The sequence below is a fragment of the Bos indicus x Bos taurus genome, chromosome 11 (assembly GCF_003369695.1).
Source record: "Bos indicus x Bos taurus breed Angus x Brahman F1 hybrid chromosome 11, Bos_hybrid_MaternalHap_v2.0, whole genome shotgun sequence".
In the NCBI taxonomy this organism is placed as follows: domain Eukaryota; kingdom Metazoa; phylum Chordata; class Mammalia; order Artiodactyla; family Bovidae; genus Bos; species Bos indicus x Bos taurus.
In genome coordinates, this window is record NC_040086.1 from 502,411 (window position 1) to 529,499 (window position 27,089).

General features: G+C 40.1%; 1 protein-coding gene and 1 non-coding gene across 6 annotated transcripts in view; both read left to right on the plus strand.

The window, feature by feature from the left end:
- The window catches only part of ANAPC1 (anaphase promoting complex subunit 1), a 99,299-nt gene that overhangs the window by 16,253 nt on the left and 55,957 nt on the right, over positions 1-27,089 (plus strand). For 4 of the 5 annotated variants that reach the window (XM_027554519.1, XM_027554522.1, XM_027554518.1 and 1 more), the window contains exons 12-21: positions 2,027-2,117; positions 2,216-2,281; positions 6,290-6,424; positions 7,786-7,923; positions 8,495-8,555; positions 10,491-10,678; positions 15,547-15,621; positions 21,154-21,422; positions 24,336-24,427; positions 25,234-25,382. In XM_027554519.1, coding sequence (XP_027410320.1) covers positions 2,027-2,117; positions 2,216-2,281; positions 6,290-6,424; positions 7,786-7,923; positions 8,495-8,555; positions 10,491-10,678; positions 15,547-15,621; positions 21,154-21,422; positions 24,336-24,427; positions 25,234-25,382 — 1,264 coding nt within the window. The remainder of the gene's footprint in view (positions 1-2,026; positions 2,118-2,215; positions 2,282-6,289; positions 6,425-7,785; positions 7,924-8,494; positions 8,556-10,490; positions 10,679-15,546; positions 15,622-21,153; positions 21,423-24,335; positions 24,428-25,233; positions 25,383-27,089) is intronic. The other variant, XM_027554520.1, reaches the window with a different exon arrangement.
- LOC113902008 lies at positions 6,740-6,844 on the plus strand. The gene has a single exon (XR_003513655.1). It is a non-coding gene; the product is annotated as a U6 spliceosomal RNA (small nuclear RNA).

Here is a 27,089-nt window from a genome sequence, read left to right on the forward strand (position 1 = left end):
TTTTACATAATAACTTTATTGAAATAATTTATATACCATGAAGTTAACATGTTTTAAGTGTATAATTAAATGACTTTTAGTAAATTTACAATTGTGCAACATCACCACAATCCAGTTTTAAAACTTCCTCTATCACTTTTGAAAGATCTTTTGTGCTTGACTTTCGTCAGTCTGTGTTCCCATTCCCGACCTCAGACCACCAGAATATAGGCTTTCTGCCCCTGCAAATTTGCCTTTGCTGGATATTTTATATAAATAGAATCATACAATAGATAGTTTTTTGTGTCTGCAACCTTCTTTCTCTTGGCATGTTTTTTAGGACCCCCCGTGTTGTAGCATGTATAAACATTTTATTCCTATTACTGTGTAGTACCACATTTTGTTCATTGGTTGATGGACATTTGGTTTGTTTCTACTCTTGACTGTTGTGAGTTACGGCACTGTGATCACTGGAGCCAGAATCTTTGTGTGGACATATGTGATTCATGTACATAGGTAGATAGCTAGGAGTGGGTCAAATGATACATTCATTTTCAGCTTTTTTTTTTTTTTGTCCTCTGAGGCATTTTATTTGTATGTATTACATCCCTAGAGAAGGAATCCAAGGATTTTCCCTCCTGTGTGTTTTCGTTACTTCCTCATGGTCCATGATTCCAGTTGAGGTTGTCAGTACAACGAAACCAAACTGATGGGATGGGAGCAAGTTATTCGGCCATTTTCTAGATCTTTGAGTTGCACATCAAATCTGGGGCTGATCATTCCACACTTACTTAGCCTGCCTGTGAGGTTCACAGCAGTTTTCCCAGCCCTGTGATCATCAGTGATTTCAAATTCGCCAATATAGCCATGCTTCATCATCACAGTTAGAAACCTGACAATGACTCTGGAGCATGGCCTAATAAGGACCTGGCGTTTGCCTCTCTTTTCGGCATTGTTGATACTCTTGAGAGCTTCAGCCAGGACACTCATGTGCACCGTTCTGGCAGCACGGAAAGATGCTGGAAAGAGGACTCATTGGCAGCTTTTAAATTGCCAAATTTGTTTTCCAACTAAACTGCACCATTTTACATTCCGCCCAGCAATTTTTGAGTGTTCCAATTTTTCATCCTTGACAACATTTGATATTGTTATTTTCTTTGATCGTAGCCATTCTGGTGTGTTTGAAGTGGTTTTAATTTGCATTTCCCTGATGACTTAAGATGTTGAGCATCTTCTCATGCACTTATTAGCCATTTGTTTATCTTCTTAGGTGAAATATGTATTCATATATTTGCCAATGTAGTGACCCTTTAATTTTGAAATTATTACAGGTCATAGGAAGTTGTAATGTAGTACTTGTCCCCAGAGGTAACATCTTACACAACCACAGTGCGTTACCCAAGCAAGGAAACTGACAGCAGTACAGGGCACAGACCTTGTTCAAGCCGTCAGCTTTACATGTGCTCGTGTGCGTGTGCGTGTGGTTCAGTGACGTTTTCTCACGTGTCGCTGTGTGTAGACACCACAGTCGAAATTCTGAACTTCTTTATCACCTCGCAGATCTCCCTCATGCTAGCTACCCTTTAGAGTCACATACTCCACACCCTGGACTTCCCAGGTGGCTCACTGGTAAGAAACCCGTTTGCCACAGGAGATGCAGGAGACAGAGGCTCGATCCCTGGGTCGGAAAGATCCCCTGAAGGAGGAAATCATAACTCACTCCAGTGTTCTTGCCTGGAAAATCACGTGGACAGAGGAGCCTGGCGGGCTACAGTCCATGGGGTTGCAAAAGAGTTGGACACGACTGAGTGGCTAAGCATGCCCATCACACCCACCTCCCACTGGCCGCAGTCCCTGGCAGCCACTAATCTGCTCTGTCTCTGTAATTTTGTCATTTGTCATTGAAGATGTTATAATATGGAACCCAACAGTAAGTAACCTTCTGAAATGGGCGTTTAACAGTCAGCCTAATACCCTTGAATTAAGTATAAGTACAGGTTTGTTGCATGTATCAATAGTATATTTGTTTTTTAATTTGAATGTTTAGATGTGTAAAGTTTCAAGAGAGTAATGATAAAACGCAGCTCATCTTCGGCTCTGTCACCAACATCCAGGCAAAGGATGCAGCGCCAGTGGAGGTAAATGCAAGCATATTTCTTGAGAAGTTGAAACTCTTTATACTTTATAATTTGCACAATTGGAAAAAAAATTTTTTTGCTTTTTTTTTTTTTTCAAGAAGATAGACACTATGCTGGTCCTGGAAAGCAGTGGAAACCTGGTGCTGTATACAGGGGTGGTGCGGGTAAGTAACACATAGCACCCCAGGCTGTCGTAGGACTGCTTCTTTAATTGTTATTTTTTAGTGTTAGTTGGTATTCAAAATTTGTTACCTCATGACTGGAATTTGGCAGATTTCTATAAGAGTTGAAAATGAACCCTTGGGTTTAGGTTGAACCTTATTTGGAGTACTTCCTGGTGGTGATGAAGAACCAGCCTGCTAATGCAGGAGATGCAAGTTTGATCCCCAGGTCGGGAAGATCCCCAGAGAAGGAAATGGCAACCCATTCCAATATTCTTGCCTGGGAAATCCCATGAACAGAGGATCCTGGTGGGCTTTAGTCCATGGGGTTGCAGAGGAGTTGGACATGACTTAGCGATTAAGCAACAGCAACTTGGAGGTCTAGGTCTCATGGTCATTAGATGGATTGGCATTATGAACACAGTGTAGTTGCGGTAGCATCAATGAATGTAGATAAATTATTTTTTAATAAAAGGAGAAAAGGTTAACTGAAGTTTTATAAAGATTGTAGTTTTAAAATTAATGTATGGTCAGGTTTGTTAACTTTCAGAGCTTTAGTAAAGTTGCATTACGTTAAATGTATATTATATAGTATGTTGGCTGTCTCTTTTTAAACAGTTGTGAAATTTATATACAGAACGATGTAAATTTTACACGTGTAAAGTATGACACTTAAATACACACAATTTGAAGAATAATGAAGTGAACATTCATATGCCCTCTACCCAGGTTAGGAAGTAGGATGTTGCCCATAGTTTTAGTCTCCTGGTGTTCTCTCCCCTGTCATCCTCATCCCCCAGAGGTAGACAGTGTCTTTTCTTGCCATAAATCAGTCCCGGGTTTTTTGTTCCTACTTTTTGCAATTATATCACTAAAGAATAAGTTGTTTCTTTGTGTATGAATTTTCATATAAATGAAACATACCGTATACTCTTCTCTGACTTGACTATTTTGCTCAATATCATATTATTGAATATTTTTAGATATATTTTGTAGACACAAAGCTGTTGTTGACTAACTCTTACACAGTTTTCCGTTGCATAAGTACACCAGAACTTTACCAGCCATGAGGATTGTTTTGTTGTGTCCGCTGTTTCTTCTGATAAACAATGCTTAAAAGGGTTTTTAAAAAACATGTATCTCCTAGTCTTTAGAATATATGCATATTCAACTTAGCCCGGGGATGCCATATTGTTTTCCAAAGTGTAGGTTGTATCAAGGTTGCAAGGTTGTACTCCTTGCCTCCAGCAGTGTGTGAATTCTCAAAGCTTCTTTAGTGTTAGTGCTTCAGTCATGTCCGACTCTTTGCGATCCTATGGAGCACAGCTTGCCAGGCCCCTCTGTACATGGGATTCTCCAGACAAGAACACTGGAGTGAGTTGCCATTTCCTTCTCCAGGGATCTTCCCGACCCAGGGATCAAACCTGCGTCTCTTACGTCTCTTGCATTGGCAGGTGGGTTCTTTACCACTAGCTTCCCACCTGGGAAGCCCCAGTCTTCATTACATTATTGCTAATCCAAAGTACTATTTTTTTCCCCCAAATCAGTGCCTCATTAGAGCCAGGTGAGAATGGAGGTCCAGCCTCCCACCTGGCCTTTGTTCACAGGCGGTAGTATTTTTCCTCAGTGTTTGTCTGGGGTAGATTGATTATTGTCTAAAAGTTCTCTAGCTTGTTAAGCTACTCCTTTCCTGATTGGGTCTTTTTTTGGGGGTCTGCTCCCATGATGAAATTGTGGTGTGCTTGAACTTCCACCCTACCTCGAGGCCAGTTTGAGAACTAAATGGTGTTTAGTTCTCAGATATTTCACTGTGTCTTTGTCAGTCACACAGGGGTCACTGAGAGGCCCGCCCAGGATTTCATGCACTTATTTAGAAAGTCCTTTTCTCTATTTCCTTCCTCCCCATCCCTCTCCTCACTCCCTACTGCCTAGTTATTGCAGGGTGGGGCTGGAATGGAGTGCTCCACCCGAAGTCTGTGGAGGAAGGGTGGGAAGAGGTAGGCCAGCTTATTCCTACAGAGTAAGGATGAGAGCCAGGCTCCTCCCCCTTGACCATTGCTGCAGTGTGGGGAGGTGTGAGGGGCATATGCCTGGCGTGAGAGCAGGGTCTGCAGTCTCTGCAGCTGCAGAGCCATTGGCGGGGAGGCCACTCTGCCTGGTTACTGCAGAGCAGAGGCTCAGAGAGGATAGGCCTGGCCTCCCGGCTTTGTGCCGGGGCAGAGTGCTGCCTCGTCCCCGTAGGTGGGATGGTGGATCCCTGCCCCTCATCTCCATCCACATGTCTGGATGGGGCCAGCACCAGGGCTGTGGCTAGTTTTGTGTATTTGACTGAAGTGGGGCAGATGTGGCGAATGTGGTTGTTCCCTGCTTGGCCACTCTTCCTGACCAAGTTTTGGCAAAAAGAGCAGGGTATTCGTGGGATCTCTTTTGTTCTGTGCCTGAGAGCATTTCTGGGTTGCAGGCCCCTCAAGAGTGCAAGGCCTGGTTTTGTCTCTCAGTCGTGTCCGACTCTTTGCAACCCCGTGGACTGTAGCCTACCAGGCTCCTCCATCCGTGGGATTCTCCAGGCAAGAGTACTGGAGTAGGTTGCCGTTTCCTTCTCCAGGAGATCTTCCCAACCCAGGGATCGGGCTCCTCCGTCCGTGGGATTCTCTAGGCAAGAGTACTGGAGTGGGTTGCCGTTTCCTTCTCCAGGAAATCTACCCAACCCAGGGATCGAACCCAGGTTTCCCACATTGCAGGCAGACGCTTTACCATCTGAGCCACCAGGGCAGCTCAAGTAGAGAGGTAGAGAAATGAAAACAGAAAGGTAGGGGGTTCATACTTCATTCCTGGTTCTCAGGCCCCCAGCCTGTCAGCGTTCCTCACCTTCTACAGCCCTTAGCTAGTTGTATCACACATTCATGCAGATCCTGTTGTGGTGGTGGTAGTTAGTGGGAGTAATAGCATAGAATGCGCTTATTCCATATTTTTATGATCTGGAGGGGTGGTTGCTGATGTTGTTTTTTTTTTTAAAAACCTCCACATGCTAGTTCTGACTGTCATTTTTATTTTTTATTCCTAAGGATTTTATTGGACAACTTATGTAATTTTATCAGTTTTCAGGTAGTGTATTCAGATAGTATATTTATGTACATATACATAAATATGTATATTGTTAAAATTCAACTTTAGTTCTGAATATCCTTTTAGTCTTATCAAGAGTTTTCAGGGGGTTGGGAGAGAGTTCAAGAGGGGGGAACATTTGTATATTTATGGCTGATTCACAGTGTATGACAGAAACAAACACAACAGTGTAAAGCAGTTAGCCACCAGTTAAAAATAAATTAAAAAAAAAGTTTTCAGACTGTGTGGACGTGAACTTCTGTGTTGTTTTTCTGAGAATCGTACGGGTGGTTAAAAGAAAGAGTGATTAGCATGATTGCTGACTCACTCTTTGAAGGTCAGTGAGAAGTTTATGTCTGGTTTCCTGAGGAAGAAGTGTCTGAGAGTTTGTGATGGATTGCAAGCTGGAGAGCACAGTTTGGACTAGGTTGGGTTTAATTTCTTGAGTGTCACTTCAGCTTAATATCTTTTGGCCCCAAGACATAAATGACACTTTTTTCTCTCTGGCAGGCAACTTAGTAATAAGACTGATGTTTATAATCTCTGAAAGCTTAATGTGCCTGCTGCCTTTACGTCCAATAAGGTGGAAAAGTGTGTGGTATACTTGCATTTTGTTTAATGTCTTAACTGTATTAACATATCCCCTGTTTCCTGCCTTCAAAAAGTTCTTAGTAATGAAAAGAAGGAATCAGACTAAGAGAATTATGTCAAGATGTTTGTATGTAGTTGGATGGTGGAATTTGATACGTGATTAAAATTTTAATTCTCCCTGTTTTTAGTTGTGTGTGGTGAGCATAAACTTTGAAATAGCAAAAGAAATACATGCTTACATGCCTTAATGTTTCATTCAAGAACATGATACATGAAAGCTAATATTTTTTCCCCATATTTTTACATTTCTTTCAGGTGGGGAAGGTTTTTATTCCGGGGCTGCCAGCTCCCTCCCTGACCATGTCCAACACGATGCCTCGGCCCAGCACCCCGCTTGACGGCGTTACTACTGCTAACCCTCTGAGTAAGCTGCTTGGATCCCTGGATGAGGTGAGAAGGGGAGTAGGTGTTGTCAAAAATTGATAGTGTTTTAGAAAAGTTGGGTCAAATACTAGCTTTTTCCATGGTTAACTTTTTTTCTGTTTTAAAAACTGTAAAATTGGAAGTTTAGCTAATGCTTGTAGAATATGAATATTTTCAAACACAAATGACTCGGTAAATGTGCAGTGATTTCCCTTGTGATGTGTGAGGTGCTTTTTGAGGATGCTGCAGTGAGGAGAGGGATGCATTCTTTTTCATCTAGGGATCTCACAATTTACTTGTGTGAATCAGATGTACTGTCTGTTTTAAGAAATCATAATTTAATGCTCGCTTTGGCAGCAATATACTAAAATTGAAATGATATAGAGAAGATTAGCATGGGCCCTGCTCAAGGATAACACACAAATTCGTGAAACGTCCCGTATTTTTAAAAGGTAACTAATGAGAACCTACTTTGTAGCACAGGGAACTCTGAGAGGTGTGTCTGACTTGGTTTGGACCTGGAGGACAAATAGAATATTTGCAGGTGGAAGGGGGCATTCGGGTAAAGAGGAATCCCGTGGGCGTGGGCATGGAGGCAGGTCAGTGCAGAACATTGCTAACATATAATTGTACCTCCACCTCTTGGCATACAAGTTAAGACTCAACAAGTCTGTGGAATGAATGAATACTTTTAAAAATCCATGTGGTCTGTTGGGTAAGGCAGGGCAAGGGGTGGGATATTCTAGTATTATCTATGTACTAGATACTGTTCCAAGCATTATATGTGTATTAACTCATTTAGTCCCTTAAAACAGCTTTATTAGGAAAATATTAATCCTTGTTTTACAAATGTGTACATGGAGATACAAGGAGGTTACTTAGCTGAAAACATACAGCTCATAAGTGGTAGAGCTAGTATTTACACTCCACCTGACATGCTCTTAAAGAATAAAGGATAAAAAGGTTTTTCATTCTGAATGCAGTCAGTAGGACATTGTAGGTTTTAGAGCTTGCAGTTAAGAATGTTAGGATTTGTGTTTTAGATGGGTTTATCTTGGGATTAAAGATAGACCAAGTGGTATTAGATCCCAAGTGGTATTAAACTGTGGGGCCACTTACTTTTGATTCCTTTCTCTTTTGATCTTGGCCCCTCAAGTCCAGGTTATCTCCACAACTCTCCAGTGCCATTGATTAGATGTCCTGTTTTTATTGACTTTTTATAGCTGCTCTTGGTGGGGACCTTGGGAAAGGCTACTTAGTCATACTTATAACAGAATGGTGTAAAATCATTGTGTATAATTGTTAAACCATATGCAAAAAAGACATGTAATTTCTTCATCCTAATTTCTCAAAAATGCTTCACGTGTTGTATTTATGACCCTGTACAGGTTCTGGTGTCCCCAGTTCCAGAACTGAGGGATTCTTCAAAGCTTCATGATTCTCTCTATACTGAGGATTGTACTTTCCAACAGCTTGGGACTTACATTCATTCTATAAGAGACCCTGTCCGTAACAGGGTAACGCTAGTAAGTGTGCACATTTATTTTTAAAAGGTAGAATAGCTTTCCAAGAATTATGGCTGTCATGTAAAGTTTGTCAGAATGCAGAGTTTTGTCTGAAAAGTGCAGACAAATATTCCATGTGGTTTTTTAAAAGCACTTGTAATACATCATATTTTTGCCCTATTTTTCTTTAAAGTAGTTTCATCCCACTTTTTTCTAAAGTTTTTATATTATTAAAAAGTGTATTGGAAACAAAGCTTGTTCATTCAGTTCAATTTTAATATAGACAATTTTTTTGTTGTTAAAAGTGAGACTTTTGGTGATGGTGACTCTTAGTGTCTATATGAAAATTAGCCACTTTGTTTAAAGATAAGAGTTTTTGTTAATGTTTTACAAATAAGCACATTTGTTGTGTCTGAAATTTCAAAGTATTCAGTTCTGTTTGAAAATACTACTTATTTTTCATTTATTTTATTGCATTTTTCTTTGACAGGCAAACAGTCTTGCTAAGCATCAGCTATTTTTTAGACATCCAGAGATTTAGAATGAACAGATTCTATTCACTTGCCCTTATTTGTTTCCATCTTCTCCCTAGGAACTGAGTAATGGCTCCATGGTGAGGATCACTATTCCTGAAATTGCCACCTCTGAATTAGGTATGGTTGAGGATCAAACCTCACGTTCATGTGTTCTTAGTTTGATTTGGAGTAATTGCTGATGTACATTAGTAATTGAGGCTTTAAACGTTTTGCTGTTTTGGAGCCGCGGGATGGGCCTTCTTCCTGCGCCGAGAAGCGGTGACGCGCCGCCGAGCACTGTGTATGGCCCATCCGTGTGTGCGCCAAGGCTGGGGCCCGGGAGCACGTGCTGGTTCCACTTCTGTGAGCTTTCTCAGGGGGAGGAAGCTGTGCAGTGAGATTACAGCATATGGACACGCCTCTTGCAAGAAAGTCTGAGAAACAAGCCCAAGCAACCAAAACAGATTTTGGCATATTTGATGTTTTTTAATCCAAAAATAATCTCTCAATTGTTAAGAATAATTGAGAAATTAACATAATTGCCTTTGAGGAAAACTTAACATTTTAGCAAAAATATACTCAGAAGTATTTTGATAAAATCAGAGTCTGCTTGAATAATTATTGAAATGCAATTTGGAAAGTACTAGGTGGAGAATATTTCTGAACGTAGAATAAAGAAAACCATGTAATCAAAAAGATTTGCCAACAAATGTAAGTTAAGAAAACAATGCCTGTGTGATATAAGAAAATTCAGGATGTCTGTTAGTTTCAAAATCCAACTTCCAGTGCAGAATGTTGGCAGATTTTGTGATCTCTGGAATTTGCCAAGTGGGCTGGAGTGCCTTTCTCATTTTAGGAAGTACTCTTCATCAGTGTGGTAGATGATATTCTGAGTTGGTATGGAGCTGCCTTGCTTTTCTAAAAGGTATTTAGCCAGTGATCTCAAGAAGTATAAGCCTAACCAAAATATATAAAAACAATTAATGGATTAGTTAAAATAAATAAAAACAAAGTGAAATCTTAACTCTTGCAGGAGCAAATAGAAGTCACATAGTTCGTGCACAGAAGGTTTTGTACTTGATAAAACCTTCCTCAGCACCTCAGTCGGTATCTGGTTTACACTGATTTTGGATTCAACCATGACAAACTTGGTTATTTGCTTTTCTGACATTGGTTTCATTTGATTCCAGCCTTGGTTGTGTGTGCACACACATAGCAAATTGATGAGAAAAAGCATATACTGCTAAGGATGGGCCCTGGTAACAGTGAATTTGGGAAGGGAAGGAAAAAATCCTCTAAAGAGATTATGTGGGTATACAAAAACATTGCAGGTCGGGGCCATTTCCTGCTAAAAGCAGACCTAGGCCTCCTCATAGCCATAGCCCTTGCCCCTTGAGGGAGTCGCTGTGTGACAGCGCAGTGCTGTAACTGATTGTCGTACTAATGGTATCGAGCCATTAAGAAAGGTGTAGACTACATGGTATTGACTGATCTGTTTAAGACAGAGAGCATGTAAAACACCATAGAAACAGGGCTGTCAGAAATAATGAACAGTTATAAAGCTTTGGTTAACCAGAATGTTTAATCATTTACAGCATATTTTAAAGCTCGGTGAGTGTTTTTATTTGAGGATGTATGTATTGATTATTCTAGATTTACTGAAGTATTGAAACAATATTTTATATGAATTTATTAATGTAGAAATTGTGTGGTTTTGTTAGAATGATCTTTAATTCATTGCCCAAACTAGGACATTTTTGAGAGCAAAAATGGGAAGCTGTTGGGGCCACAGATGTCAGTCAGTTCTGTCTTAGGTAACCTGGGCTATGTGGTTATTCTATTTCTGACCCTAAATTGATGACGAAAACACTGCTCTGAGACCTCTCACAAGCCCTGTTAAATTCAGACTCAGATGACTGGCTAGGTCAGGTTTGTGTCCCACCAGCTCTTTAATGGCAGTTCCCTTTTCATAGCGCTTGACCTTTATATAGCAGTGATTTAAAAACCGTAGTAAAAGGGGAAAAGAAATGCATGCCTAGAAAGCATACTAAAACTAATCTTTGCTTTCAATAGTACAAACTTGTTTGCAAGCGATTAAGTTCATTCTGCCGAAAGAAATAGCGGTTCAGATGCTCGTCAAGTGGTACAGTGTCCACAGTGCCCCAGGAGGGCCCAGTGATCACTCAGAATGGAACTTATTTGTGACGTGTCTCATGAACATGATGGGTTATAACACAGACCGCTTAGCATGGACAAGAAATGTGAGTACATATGATCATTTTTCCTCCTGAGATACACGGTTATCAGTGTAATGTTTGCATAATTGGTAACACAACATTCAGAGTATGTAACACGCCAGTGTACTAATAGGCATACCTTATTCATCAAAATGGAATAATGCTAAGGCTTATCGTATCTATGCATTGTAAGTCAAATAGTACTTTAATGATAATGTTTTGTAATTAGAATCATTCTGTTTTTATAACGTAAACCACTTTGACTGTTATTTCTCATTTCATCGTTGTAACATGGGTGTAAATTATGCTTAGATTAGTAGGAGTAGTCTTGATTTTACTGATGAAGAAACTGAGTCAGAAGGAGATCACAGACTAGAGAAATCTCTAAACTGGGCCTACGGTGTATCTTCTGACTCATGGCTTAATGTTCTTTTCTCGAGGCCCAGGCTCTGTTTTTCCACATTATTGCTTGGTCTGTGAGGAAGGTTTAATTTTGAAGGGGATTTAAAGTACTTTAGCCTAAATATCTAGTCTGTCAATGATACAAACTAAGCTCCTCATCTCCCTCCCGAGAAACTTTCTTACAGGTCCTTCATAGGTTATTTACAAATCAGCAGGGTAGGGACTTCAGTCTTGGTGTTTTCGTTTTGCTTCTGGAGGTCTTTCCCAGGACAGCCTTGCCTGGTTCACTCTGAAGAAATCACTCTACATCACACTTACCTTTCCCTAGGTAACTCAGCTGTACCTGTCAATACATTTGGGTTTCATACCAGCAAATCCATTAAAAAAAAAAGTCATTGTTTTTCTTCATTATAAAAGTATACGTGCTTACTGAGGAAAATTTGGAAAATGGAGAGCTTAAAAAGAAAATAATACTAAGAGATAACCACTGTAAACATTTTCATTGTTGCTTCTCATAAACATCATATCAATGAAAATTTCCCATATTAAAAAGTCTTCAACCTCCCTCCCCCGATTATTGTTCTCATAATAGGCTACAATATGGCTTTGTCAAAATTGTGAAAAAGTAAAAGTATTAGTTGCTTGCTTGTGTCCAGCTCTTTGTGACCCCGTGGGCTGTAGCCCACCAGGCTTCTCTGTCCATGGGATTCTCCAGGCCAGAATACTGGAGTAGAGGGTTGCCATTCCCTTCTCCAGGGGATCTTCTCAACCCAGGGATAGAACCGAGGTCTCCCGTATTACAGGCAGATTCTTTACTATCTGAGCTACCAGGGAAGCCCCAATAGCTAATAATTGAACATTGCTGAATCAGTTTTTTTTCTTATGAGTAATTTGAGTAACATTTTTCTATACACAAATCTTTAGATCTCTAGTCAGTTCTCAAGAATTGAACCTTAAAAGAGGAATTACTGGGTCAAATAATGTTCAAAAAGGACTGTCTGTCCAATCAGCATTCTCACCAATGTCATTTAAAAGTGCCTGCTTCACCACCCAGATTATTCTTGGTGTGCTGAACCTTTGCCAACTCAGAATTTTTATTATTTCTATATAGGTAAATGGGGATGGGTTTTCCAATTTTTTTTTTTTTTAACCTCTGATTCATCCCTGCCTCGCTCACGTTGTCTCCAGCACGCTGGTTTCCATTGTTTGTCCTGAACAAGGACAAACGTGTCCAAGCATGTTCCTACCTCAGGGTCTTCACACTTGCTCTTCCCTCTGGAGAAAATGTAGGCTTGCCAGATGGCTCAGTGGTAAAGAATCTTCTTGCCAATGCAGGAAATGCAGCTTTGATCTCTGGATCGGAAAAATCCCCTGGTGAAGGAAATGGCAACCCACTCTAGTATTCTTGTCTGGGAAATCCCATGGACAGAGGAGCCTGGTGGGCTGCAGCCCATGGGGTCTCAGAGTCAGACCCGACTGAGCACACATGCACGCTGGAGAAAATGCCTTCATCAGGCAAGACGAGCTGAGGCCTTGGCCAGGTGTCACCTCAGCGCAGCCTGCTGTGTCTCTTCTGTGTAGAGTTGTACTTATCCCTTGTCTCCCACTTATTATACTCGTTACCTGTTTTATTTTTCTCTTAGCACTCGTTAAATATGCTATGCTGTATATTTTACTTATTTTGTGTGTCTCTGCTCCCATTAGGAAGGTAAATAGCAGTGCCGGGCAAGGACGGATGCCTAGTGAACATGTGCTGAATGAAAGCCCTTGTCCAACTAAATGAAGTATTGTTTTTAAGAGTTTATATATGTTATATCATATGAAAGAACTGCCTTCTGCAGTTTCCTTGGGAAAAGTTTTACTGGGAAAATAGACAGTTTTCTTATTCCAAACAATTGCGTGAATGCTACTTCAGTCCAGATTTTTCCATTCTTTACTAAATATGAAAAAGTTGAGCCTTACAGAAACTGAAGGTTTCTACATATGAATAAATCTGCTTCAGCTTCTTGTAGTTTCTGCGTGTTGCTGTCCTGCAGGACTTGATGAATCCACATCACTGTGCCTCATTCTCTCGCAGAGGGCCAGTAGCCCCTCATGTTTCCTGTTGTAGAGAGGACCGAGTACACAGCTGCTTATTTCTTTTGTAAAGAAGAATCTGACTCTGACTGATTTGTTGCGTGGTAGCCCTAAGAGAAGGAACAAGGAAATGAGCCCTGAGACTGAGTTGCTTTGACATTTATTTGGATGACTGCATAGTTAAACCTTGTCTTGGTTGTCCTTACAGTGAAAGCTCAGGATGAAGTGGTCCTCAGTGGCAAATAGTTTTTATTTTGTTTTGTCCAGATATATCCTCTTTGTTTTCAGTAAAGTAATAGGGTGGAGAGTAAAGAGTACAGAATTTTTGCCAATGACCAGCTATGTGACTCTGGAATTTCTTTGGGCCTTCCTGAATTTACTGATGTTAAATGACGGCTCTGGGCCAGATGATGTTTCTTTTTGGTTCACAGGTTCTGTGAGTGGCTGCATCTGAGGTTAACTGTTCTGTCCTTTGGGATGCTCATATTTTCATCAGATATTGAGTCCCTGCTGTGGGCGAAGCATGAAGCCAGGCTTTTCAGATAAGCATTAGGCAAGACAGATAGTTCCTCCCATTGAATCGACTGTCCCAGGAGAAAGCAGATAAATGAATATTTTGTAGTCGGATTATGATAGATCAAGGTCAGTGATCCACAGGATTATATAACAGGGTTGGCTAAGCAGTGACATATTAAAATAATGAAAATGAAACATCCATATGTGTGACAGAAAGGTATCTGTATCAGTTTCCACTATTCTTTCCCATAACTCCAGGTCTTAATGAATTTGACAACCATAACAGGGGTGTTCTTTCTGATTGTGGGACTTAGACTGTGTATGTGTATGCATGCTGTATTTGGTTAAAGTTTCAGGTAAAATCATTTCATTTGTTGCTTTGATTTTACTCTTGTCATTTTTGTTTTTTGATAATATTGTATATAAGTTGGGCTCAGTTTTTTTGTGTGTTTTTTAATACATTCTTTAAAAAAAAATCTTTGCCATTATGGTTTATCACAGAACATTGAATATAGTTCCCTGTGCTGTACAGTAGGACCTCGTCCTTTCGATATTGTAAATGTGATAGTTTGCATCCACCAACCCCAGACTCCCAGTCCACCCCTCCCTCCTCTCGTCCCTGGGCAGCGGTAAGCCTGCTCTCTGTGTCTGTGAGTCGCTTCTGTTTTGTAGGTAGGTTCATTTGTGTCACACTTCAGATTCCACAGTGAATGAGATCATACAGTGTTTTGTCTTTTTCTTGGGCTGTTTTCTTTGAATACTTCATAAGAAAACCTGTTCTTTTGATCAGTTCTAAAATTAACTTTATTCAGTTTTATATTTAAATATTCAGTTTTAAATATTGCTGTTTACGTTTAGTTTTTATATATAAATCAACTTTCAGATGAATGAGATTGATAAATATGTAGGTTTCTATAGCATAGGAAAATAGACCATTTTCCTTTTATACGGTTATGATTGAAGAACTAATAGTTCAGTGACTGTGCAAAGTAGCAGAAGGGGCTAAGGTTATGCCAGAGAAAATTGGATTAGGCTGAACTTTTAGAAAACTGCTTTTATGTAACTGTATTAGGATAGGCTATTATAACAGAAAGCCGTTGAAAGATATAGTGGCATACACAACAGAAATGTGTATCTTGTTCCTTTAACGGTGCTTAGCAGGTAAACAGGCCACATGGTTTAATTAGGGACCCAGGCTAATGGAGCATCTGTCCTCTTCAACCTGAGGCTTCAAAGATCACCTTAGAGTTGACACCACCCAGTCAGATGCGAGGGATAGAGCGTAGGGGAGCACGCATGGGAGGTTTTCATGAACTAGTCTGGCATTGATGACGTCCACTCTCATTGATAGTCACTGTCACAGGGCCACATCTCACTGTGAGGCCTGGGATACAGCAGCCTGGCTGTGGGTCCAGAAGAAAGAGGAGAACTCAGATTTTGGAGAGCACCCATTTCTGCCAGAGAATTGTTGGGCTGTCACTATAGACAGACTCCAAATATATGTCTAAATGTATGTTTGCTTAGCTCTGACATTTGGCTAACATTGGGTTGATTCTCTGAGACTGGGTGTGTTTTGGATATGACTAATGGTCCTTGTTCTACCAATGGAGTGAAGATCAATGTCATGAGAGAAGTGAGGAGGAAAGGAAGCTACTGTTGCAGAACCTATGAGCCCAGGCACCAGACTAGATGCTTTATATAGATGATTTCATTTAATCTTCACAATGACCCTAGAAGAAAGGTGTTTGTATCATGTTTTTCCAGATGAGAGAAAGAAATTTGATGTCATTCCTCAGTTTCCATAATTGGTAGAACTGATTACTGAGTCCTTTAAGTTGATCTGTTGTAAGTGATAAATTTACATGATTTTTCTCTTCTCTTTTGGGGTTATCTTCCAGTTTGACTTTGAAGGATCACTTTCCCCAGTCATTGCACCCAAAAAGGCAAGGCCTTCTGAGACGGGATCTGATGATGTAAGCATTGTTTTTTCTTGCTGATACAAATTAATTTGTGGATACTTGTACCAGTCCCCCATATTTGTGGTGTTCGTGTTGATTTGTGCATATTTATAACAGCTTTTGCTTATTTTAATACTGAATGACAGTTATTTTGAAGGATAGGGCCTGTCAAGTTTTCTGATTATTTATTTACTTTTCTCTTTAATGATCATCTTAAAATTACTAAACATACATAGTGCTGTATGTTATAACTTTGAGTTTATAGATGTTTTACTGCCAATTCATTACCTTAAGTGACAGCATTTACTATGCAGTGTTTCTTTAAGTTCTCAAACATATCAGATTCCATGGGTATATTCTTGTGTTTCAACACATTCTTTTAAAATTAAGGTATAATTTGCATAAATGGAATGTTTAGATCTTAAATTTACAGTTTGATCAGTTTTGACATATAGACACTCATGTAATCCACACTGCTGTTAAGGACAAAACATTTCTGTGATTCTATACAGTTCTCTTGAGCCATTTTTAATCAAAGCATCCACTGATTTGATTTCTATCATATGTTAGTTTTGCCAACTCTAAAACTTAATATAAGTAAAATAATATAGTATGTAGTCTTTGGTGTAAAGCTTCCCTCATTCAGCATAATGCTTTTGAGATTCATCGATGTTGCAGATATCAGTAGTCTGTACCTTATTGGGACAGTAGTATGACTATACCGGGTTTTTATAGTCACTCTTCTGCGGATGTGTATTGCCATTATTTGACTATTATGAAGGAAGCTGGTGCCCACATTCAGGAACTAGTCTTTGTGGACCTGTATGTTCATTTCTCTTGGCTAAATGAATACGTAGCAGTGCACTTGTTGGGTCATTGCTGGTCTCTGATTGATTGTACCGTATTGTACTCTGACCAGCAGTACATGAGTTGGGTCGTTGCTGGTCTCTGATTGATTGTACCGTATTATACTCTGACCAGCAGTACATGAGTTGGGTTGTTGCTGGTCTCTGATTGATTGTACCGTATTATACTCTGACCAGCAGTACATGAGTTGGCCAACATTTGCTGTCAGTGTTTTTCCTTTTAACCATTTGAGTGTGTACAAAGTAGTTTCTCTAAGTAGTTTTAATTTGCTTTTCCCAAATGACTCATCACGTTAGGCACTATTTCACGTGCTTATTAGCTACTTACATATCTTTTTGTGAAGTTTCTATTCAGGTGTAAATTTGATTTTAAAAATATTTATTGATCTAAAGTTCTCTATATATTTTAGATGTGAGTTCTTTGTCATATGTGTGTTTTGGGAATATTTTCTGCCACTATGTGGCTTAACAGTATCTTTTGCTGAGAAGAGTTTTTTATTTTGGTTGTCTGACTTATAAATTTTAATTTTTATGATTGGTTTTATGTCTATTGCAAGAATTTTAAGTTAGAATAATACACTGTATTAAGCCTGACAGAAACACCAATAAATTCCAAGTTCTGAAGAAACCATGGATTATCTCAACACAATACAACTGTACACAATACAACCATAGACTGTCTCAACACAATACAATAAATCACAAGTAGAAACTATTTCAGTTCAGTCCAGTTGCTCAGTCGTATCCGGCTCTTTACCATCCCATGGACTGTAGCACGCCAGGCCTCCCTGTCCATCACCAACTCCTGGAGCTCACTCAAATTCATGTCCATTGAGTCGGTGATGCCATCCAACCGTCTCATCCTCTGTCTTCCCCTTCTCCTCCCGCCTTCAATCTTTCCCAGCATCAGGGTCTTTTCAAATGAGTCAGTTCTTTGTATCAGGTGGCCAAAGTATTGGAGTTTCAGCTTCAGCGTCAGTCCTTCCAATGAATATTCAGGACAGATTTCCTTTAAGATGGACTGGTTGGATCTCCTTCCAGTCCAAGGGACTCTCAAGAGTCTTCTTCAACACCATAGTTGAAAAGCATCAATTCTTCGGCACTCAGCTTTATTTATGGTCCAACTCTCACATCCATACATGACTACAGGAAAAACCATAGCTTTGACTAGATGGACCTTTGTTGGCAAAGTAATGTCTCTGCTTTTTAATATGCTGTCTAGGTTGGTCATAACTTCCTTCCAAGGAGTAAGCATCTCTTAATTTCATGGCTGCAGTCACCATCTGCAGTGATTTTGGAGCCCCCCAAAATAAAGTGTGTCATGATTTCCATTGTTTCCCCATCTATTTCCCATGAAGTGATGGGACCAGATGGCATGATCTTAGTTTTCTGAATGTTGAGTTTGAAGCCACCATTTTCACTGCTCTTTCACTTCATCCAGAGGCTCTTTAGTTCTTCTTCACTTCCTGCCATAAGGGTGCTGTCGTCTGCATATCTGAGGTTATTGATACTTCTCCCGGCAATCTTGATTCCAGCTTGTGCTTCCTCCAGCCCAGCGTTTCTCATGATGTACTCTGCATATAAGTTAAGTAAGCAGGGTGACAGTATACAGCCTTGACGTACTTCTTTTCCTATTTGGAACCAGTGTGTTGTTCCATGTCTGGTTCTAACTGTTGCTTCCTGACCTGCCTACAGATTTCTCGGAGGCAAGTCAGGTGGTCTGGAATTCCCATGTCTTTCAGAATTTTCCACAGTTTGTTGTGATTCACACAGCCAAAGGCTTTGGCATAGTCAATAAAGCAGAAGTAGATGTTTTTCTGGAACTCTTGCTTTTTCGATGATCCAGCGGATGTTGGCAATTTGATCTCTGGTTCCTCTGCCTTTTCTAAATCCAGCTTGAACATTTAGAAGTTCACTGTTCATGTACTGTTGAAGCCTGGCTTGGAGAATTTTGAGCATTACTTTACTAGCATGTGAGATGAGTGTAATCGTGAGATAGTTTGAACATTCTTTGGCATTGCCTTTCTTTGGGATTAGAATGAAAACTGACCTTTTCCAGTCCTGTGGCTACTGCTGACTTTTCCAAATGTGCTGGCATATTGAGTGCAACACTTTCACAGCATCATCTTTTAGGATTTGAAATAGCTCAACTGGAATTCCATCACCTCCACTAGCTTTGTTCATAGTGATGCTTCCTAAGGCCCACTTGACTTCGCATTCCAGGATGTCTGGCTCTAGGTGAGTGACCACACCATTGTGATTATCTGGGTCGTGAAGATCTGTTTTGTATAGTTCTTCTGTGTATTCTTGCCACCTCTTCTTAATATCTTCTGCTTCTGTTAGGTCCATACCATTTCTGTCCTTTATGGAGCCCATCTTTGCATGAAATGTTCCCTTGGTATCTCTAATTTTCTTGAAGAGATCTCTAGTCTTTACTGTTCTATTGTTTTCCTCTATTTCTTTGCATTGATCACTGAGGAAGGCTTTCTTATGTCTCCTTGCTATTCTTTGGAACTTTGCATTCAAATGGGTATATCTTTCCTTTTCTCCTTTGCCGGGGTCCAGCCCTGGTGGATCCAGGGAATTCAAAGCAGGGACGGATCAGGAAACGACTGCTTAATTAAACTTTAATTAAGGATATAAAGAGTAATAGAATAAGGATAGCTCAGTGAGGAAATTGAGTGGAGAAAAGAGGCTGAAATAAGGATAGCTCAGTGAGGAAATTCAGTGGAGAAAAGAGGCTGAATAATTCAGCCAGGAGGTGAGAGAAAGAACGACATGGGGAGACCAAGTTTCGGTGAACAAGGCCCGCACTTTATTTTCCAAAGTAGTTTTTATACCTTAAGTTATGCATAGAGGATAATGGGGGAAGGGGTAGAGTCATGCAGCAAGCCAAGCTTTCTTCCTGCAAACTTATCATATGCAAAAGCTTAGGTGATTTGCATCATCTTCTGGCCAGGAGGCCTGTTAACATTTTAAGACCCTTTCTTCAGAAAACTTATTTTTCTCTAAAGGTGATTGGTCAGGAGCCACCCTCCAAAAGCATTAGATAAAGTTGCATTCCTACAGAGCAAAGGTGTGGTGGGCTATAACAAGAAAAAGAATTAACTCAAGGGTCCCAGGTTACAAACATTAAAGCTACTACTTACACCAATTATATTAATCAATACACTGCCAGGGACACAGCAGGTAAGGGATATGGAAACTTAGCAGCAAACATTGGCCCAAGAAGTGAAAATCCCTTCACCAATACAATTTCTAATCAATCTTTTAACCGCTCAGAGGAATCTGTATTTAGACAGTTTAGAACATCTCATGCCTCTCACAGTTGGGAGGCTCTGAGCAATCACATGTGGCCGGAAAAACCTATTCAGGCAGGCTAGAGGACTTCCAAAGGTGTTTGTAGGTTGAAACACTGTCACACCCAGGAATTATTAACTGGAGCTGTAAGCTAACTCTTTTTTCAGAGAGAGGTAGTGGGGGACAGCCCCCCTTAAAGTCAGAGGTGTAGGCGAAAGCACAAAGCAGAAAGTAGGCAGACTCTGGTTTGGGGGGTAGATGCTCGAGAATTTCCAGGGGAACTCCTGAGGCTCGATCCTGCCTTTGCGTATGCCAAGCCTCCTTCCTCATGACCTTTGCCGCGGGCGGAGCTCGCTCCCCGCACTCCTTTGCTTTTCGCTTCTCTTCTTTTCTCAGTTACTTGTAAGGCCTCCTCAGACAACCGTTTTGCTTTTTGCATTTCTTTTCTTGGGGGTGGTCTTGATCCCTGTCTCCTGTACAGTGTCACTCTACAGACGAACATCACCAGGTGGTCAATACTGAAGTCAGATTGATTATATTCTTTGCAGCCAAAGATGGAGAAGCTCTGTACAGTCAGCAGAAACAAGACCAGGAGCTGACTGTGACTCAGATCATGAACTCCTTATTGCCAAATTCAGACTTAAATTGAAGAAAGTAGGGAAAATCACTAGACCATTCAGGTATGACCTAAATCAAATCCCTTACAATTATACAGTGGAAATGAGAAATAGATTTAAGGGACTAGATCTAATAGAGTGCCTGATGAACTATGGATGGAAGTTCATGACATTGTACAGGAGACAGGGATCAAGACCATCCCCCAAATAAAGTAGAAACTAAAATAGACTCAATAGTTGTAAAGTGTAGTATAGTTCATATATAAAATTCAGTTGCTTATCAGGCATGTTACTGGCCTCAGCATCTTGTCAACATGGAAATACATGTATATCAGCTGGATTCAAGTAGATCTCTCCTCTTACCCAAACCCAAATCAGTCTAGTGGTCCCTACACCTGCCTCTCTACACTTCTAGGCTTTCCTTTTCTTGTGGCCCATGAGACATTGCCAAAATAATCTTAAATTTTTCTCTTTCAATCTCTGCTTAAGTAGTAGAATTCTTCTACTAAAGTCTCTTCCTTAAAAGGGTATGATTCAAGTGGTTTTTAAAGGTGGCTTGTCTTAATATTTATTCCTGGCACTTGGAAATTGCTTAGCTGTTAGGTATTGGTTTCAATTTTTCAGCATTGTGGTTTTTTTTTTTTTTTTAATAATGTTAACAATGTGAAAATGGAACTTGAGTTGTTTTAAGTGAATTTGATCTTCTTCTTTAATGGTGACATTACAATTATTTAGAAAGTTAATATCCTTTTTATTCTTCTTAGGACTGGGAATATTTACTAAATTCAGACTACCACCAGAATGTTGAGTCTCATCTCTTGAACAGATCTTTGTGTTTGAGTCCTTTGGAAGTTTCACAGATGAAAGATGAGGATTTTTCCCAGAATCTCAGTTTGGACTCTTCTACACTTCTCTTCACTCACATACCTGCAATTTTTTTTGTTCTTCACCTGGTCTATGAGGAACTCAAGTTGAACACTCTAATGGGAGAAGGGGTTCGTTCACTTGTTGAACTTCTCGTCCAGTTGGCAAGGTAAATATTGTTTATAGATTAGAAATTTCAAAAAGGTCATTAGATGACTTAATTCTTGGCCATGAATGTCAAATAGGAACCTTGCAAATAAATTTCTGAATTCTGCCTTCTCAACAAAAAGGAGCATTTTCCATAAGCCACAGAACTGTTTGAAGGGATCCATTGTGTAAGGGCCATGGGTTAGGCTGGGGTTGCAGGGTTTTGTCCTCAGATGAGTGGAAAAGGCAATAGAGTGTGTTACACAGTGAGGATAACCTGCTTGGTTTTCATTTTGACACCATGATTGTGGTGGAAAGTCTGTAATGACACCTGCTGTTTTTACAATGATGCCTTAGATTCAAATAGTGTTTAAAAGTGAAAGTTGCTCAGGCATGTCCCACTCTTTGTGACCCCATGGACCATAGAGTCTATGGAATTCTCCAGGCCAGAATACTGAAGTGGGTAACCTTTCCCTTCTCCAGAGGATCTTCCCAACCCAGGGATCAAACCCAGGTCTCCCGCATTGCAGGCGGATTCTTTACCAGCTTAGCCACAAGAGAAGCCCAAGAATACTGGACTGGGTAGCCTATCCCTTCTCCAGAGGATCTTCCCGACCTAGGAATCGAACTGGAGTCTCTTGGGTTTTAAGCAAATTCTTTACCAACTGAGCTGTCAGGGTTTAAACTAACAAAACTGTACTTTACATGTAGAAATTGTCAAAGTAGGTACTCCAATCCCTGTTCCAGTGATGAGGAAACATGCTTAAGTTTTGGGGGGGGGGGGAATTTTTTTTTTAGGGTGGACCATTAAATTTTTATTGATTTATTTATTTCTGGCTATGGTGGGCCTTCGTTGATGCTTGAGCTTTTCTCTAGTTGTGGCGAGTGGAGGCTACTCTCCATTTGCTGTGCAGGCTTCTCGTTTTGGGGGCTTCTCTTATTGTGGGGCCTGGGCTCTAGGTGTGTGGGCTTCAGTAGCTGAGGCCCCTGGGCTCTGGAGCGCAGGCTCAGTAGTTGTGGTGCACAGGCTTATTTGCTCTGCAGCATGTGGGATTTTCCTGCACCAGGGATGGAACCCGTGTCTCCTGCACTGGCAGGCAGGCTCTTTACCACTGAGCCACCAGGGAAGCCGCTCAAGTTCGTTTTTAAGAACAGGTGCCATTTACTAGATGTTGGTTCTCTTTGCTGGTCCTTGGGTGTCCCAGTCTTGTCTTCCCTGTATCTTTCAGGCTCTTGTAGTGGATCCACAGTAAGACTGTTCTGATGGTATTTTTTTTTTCTTTTTTTTTTAAATTTAATTTTATTTTTTAACTTTACAATATTGTATTGGTTTTGGCATATATCAAAATGAATCAGCCACAGGTATACAAGTGTTCCCCACCCTGAACCCTCCTCCCTCCTCTCTCCGCATACCATCCCTCTGGGTCGTCCTAGTGCACCAGCCCCAAGCATCCAGTATCGTGCATCGAACCTGGACTGGCGCCTCGTTTCATATATGATATTATACATATTTCAGTGCCATTCTCCCAAATCATCCCACCCTCTCCCTCTCCCACAGAGTCCAAAAGACTGTTCTATACATCAGTGTCTCTTTTGCTGTCTTGTATACAGGGTTATTGTTACCATCTTTCTAAATTCCATATATATGCGTTAGTATACTGTATTGGTGTTTTTCTTTCTGGCTTACTTCACTTTGTATAATAGGCTCCAGTTTCATGCACCTCATTAGAACTGATTCAAATGTATTCTTTTTAATGGCTGAGTAATATTCCATTGTGTATATGTACCACAGTTTTTTTATCCATTCATCTGCTGATGGACATCTAGGTTGCTTCCATGTCCTGGCTGTTATAAACAGTGCTGCGATGAACATTGGGGTACATGTGTCTCTTTCCCTTCTGGTTTCCTCAGTGTGTATGCCCAGCAGTGGGATTGCTGGATCATAAGGCAGTTCTGTTTCCAGTTTTTTAAGGAATCTCCACACTCTTCTCCATAGTGGCTGTACTAGTTTGCATTCCCACCAACAGTGTAAGAGGGTTCCCTTTTCTCCACACCCTCTCCAGCATTTATTGCTTGTAGACTTTTGGATCGCAGCCATTCTGACTGGTGTGAAATGGTACCTCATTGTGGTTTTGATTTGCATTTCTCTGATAATGAGTGATGTTGAGCATCTTTTCATGTGTTTGTTAGCCATCTGATGGTATTTTTAACAGTCTTTTCTAGCACCTTGTGTTTGGCACTGAACTCAAAATGTTTATACTTAGGTCTTGTTTGAGCCTTTGTGACCCTTGGTGATAAAGTTAAGTTTGAATTAAAATGCCAACCTCTGAGTTAAGGTTGTAGTATATTTTCTGATTTATGCTGCCTTCCTTGAGATACTGAAATTCTTTTCTGAGACACGGCAGTTTTAATTGATGGTTAGTTTCTCTTAATGACAAAGCATTACTTTGAGGAAGATACTTTTGTAATGAAATGATTTTCAAACCCTAATCATGGCTCTTCGAAATAGGTAAAATTGGTATAATGTTTTACACTTTATAAGGTATTTCTCATACATATTATTTAATCTTAAAAGCTTGAGGGTGAGTTGACTGGTGTTTCACCATTTTCTAGAAGAAAAATTACTGAGATTCAGAAAGTTGACTTCCTGAAGATCACACATCTAATAAATTAACAGAGGAGAAATTGGACCACAGATTTCACAGCAATTTTACCCTCAAAATTTATCTAGCAGAAGGAGTTTTGGTTGCATTTGTCATACTGGGCACTTTAAAGTCCAGAAATAAAATACAGAGACTCTAGATGTGGTTGTCTTCTTTCTCCAAAGAAATGTTTTAAATTAAAAAGGTCAACTGAGGAGTCTTGTTAACTGTTTGGGAGGAGAATGCCATAATACCTTGCTTGTTAATTCCTTTTATATGTTCCATTGTTTTAGAGACTTAAAATTGGAGCCTTACATAGATCATTACTATAGAGACTACCCAACACTTGTCAGAACTACTGGACAAGTGTGCGCAATTGACCAAGGTAAGTGTTTTGCTGTTAAAGATTTTTCTCAACAGTGTACTGACCTTTGCTTGTGTTTTTCTTGGTAAATAGCAGAGGATATATTTCTTACTGTTAACCTCTAAATCAGGGATAGTGTCTTTCCACCAGGCAGGGCAGATTTTAGTTTGTAGTGTTTGATCTCTGACTTGCAGTAAGCCATAGCTTCTTCAGTGTGGGGGGTTGGGGGGTGGATTTTACTCATCCCCAAGGTTCTGCCTTGCAAAAGCTTAGAGCTTCCAGTGCCAAGGATGCTTTGCTATCCTGTGTGGTCCAGTTAGTAACCACCCACTGTGTGTTATTTTAGTTAATTAAACTAAAAATTCATTTCCTCAGTTGCCCTGGCTACATTGCAAGTGCTCAGCGGTCATGTGGGGCTGGTGTTTGCTGTATTGAACAGTATAGACACAGAACAGTTTCATAGCCATTGTATTGTCTTGGACCCTGAGTTAAACGGACTCTAGATTGGGGCCCAGTTGTTAAAACAGAGCAGAATCCTGGGTGTCTTGTCTTTTCTCATCATTAGAGTTAGGGCAGAAAATTTTGGTGACATTCTTTATATGCCTTGAACATAAGAATTTGCTAAATTTCCATCCAGGATCAGATAAAATATTAGTTAAATTCCACATGTGTGATCAGATACTTACTGTGGCAGAAAACATGAAGCATTTTGGAGAATATGGAAAAAATGTTACTCTGATTGTTTTCAAATGACAGGCATTGTTGATAATCTTTCCTCTGAATTAAAACAGTATTGTTTTAGTGTATTCTTGCATCTTTTTCTGAAGGTCAAACGGGATCTATGCAGTACCCGCCATTTTTCACTCCTGAGCCACCTAGTGTTTATCAGTGGGTGAGCTCCTGTCTGAAGGGGGAAGGAGTGCCCCCCTATCCTTACCTCCCCGGAATATGTGAACGTGGCAGACTTGTAGTCTTGGTATGTATTCAATGTGTTGCCAAACTTGTTTGTTTTTTGCTTTTTAACTTTCAGTGTAATGTGAAAAACTATCATATAGAAAAATTACCTTTCCCCCCCATTTTGTGTATTGCTCTGTGGATTTCAATAAATGTTGAGTTCATGTAATCCCTCCCATAATTAGAATTCAGAATGGTTCTATCAACCCCCTCAGAAAATTCCCTCCTGCTTTTGAGATTCATTCAAGTATTGCTGTAGCAACAATTCATTGCACTTAATTGCTGAGTGTTGGCTATACGTTGTGTGGATATATATATCACATTGGTTTATCCATTCATCCACTGAAGATACTTGAGTTGACTCCAGTTTTTAAGCAGTTATGAATACAGCTGCTGTAGACATTCAAATCTAGGTTTTTGTGTGAACAAAAGTTTTCATTTCTCTAGGGTAGGTACCCAGAGGTGGGATTGATGGCCATATAGCAAGTATATATAAGATTAATATATTTAAGAAACTGTAAGCTGTTTTTCAGAGTCTCTGTTATTGTCACTGTTGTTCAGTTGCCAAGTTGTATCCAACTATTTGCGACCCCATGGACTGCAGCAGGCCAGGCTCCTCTGTCTTTCAGTGTCTCCCAGAGTTTGCTCAAATTCATGTCCATTGAGTCAGCGATGCAATCTAACCATCTTATCCTCTGCCACCCTCTTCTTTTGCCTTCTTCCCAGCATCAGAGTCTTTTCCAATGAATTGGCTGTTTGCATCAGGTGGCCAAAGTATGGGAACTTCAGCTTCAGCATCAGTCCTTCCAGTGAATATTTAGGGTTGATTTTCTTTAGGATTGACTGGTTGGACCTTCTTGCAGTTCAAGGCACTCTCAAAAGTCTTCTTCAACACCACATTTCAAAAGCATCATTCTTTGGTGCTCAGCCTTCATTATCGTCAGACTTTCACAGCTGTACATTACTAATGGGAAAACCATAGCTTTGACTATACGACCTTTGTTGGCAAAGTAATGTGTCTGCTTTTTAATACACTGTCTAGGTTTGTCATAGCTTTTCTTCCAAGAAGGAAGCATTCATTAATTTCATGTATCTGTATTTCCACCATCAGTGAGTGAGCGTTCCAGTTTCCCTGCACGCATTCTGGTCAGTGTTTGGTATTGTCGTGATTTGTAAATTTTCTCATTATAGATGTGCAGTGATAACTCACTGTGGTTTAAATTTGCATTTTCTTAATGGCTAGTGATATTTTGAATGTGCCTGCGTAGGGGGTTTTGTCAGATACATGGGTTTGAAGCGTTTTCTCCTGTGGTTCGTCATGTCCTGTTGTTCTCGTAGCGCTTCCTTTGTGGAGCACAAATGTTTAATGTTTATCCAGCCAGTTTATCCACTTTTTTCTGTATGGATAGTGCATTTGGTGTCATGTCTATGAACTCATTAACCAAGTCAGAAATATTTTCTTCTGTTTTTGTCCAGAAATTTTACAGTTTTATATTTAGATCCATGATCCATTTTGTTAATTTTTTCTAAATCAGATGTGAGGTTTATGTTGAAATTTTTATTCCATTTGAATGATCAGTTTTTTTTTAGCATCAATTGTTGGGAACACTGTTCTTTCTCTTTTGCACTTTTTCAGAAATAAGTTGACGTATTTGTAGGTCTGTCTCTGGACTTTTTATTCTAGTCCATTGGCCTGTGTTGTGGTCCACAGACTCTTGATTACTGTAGC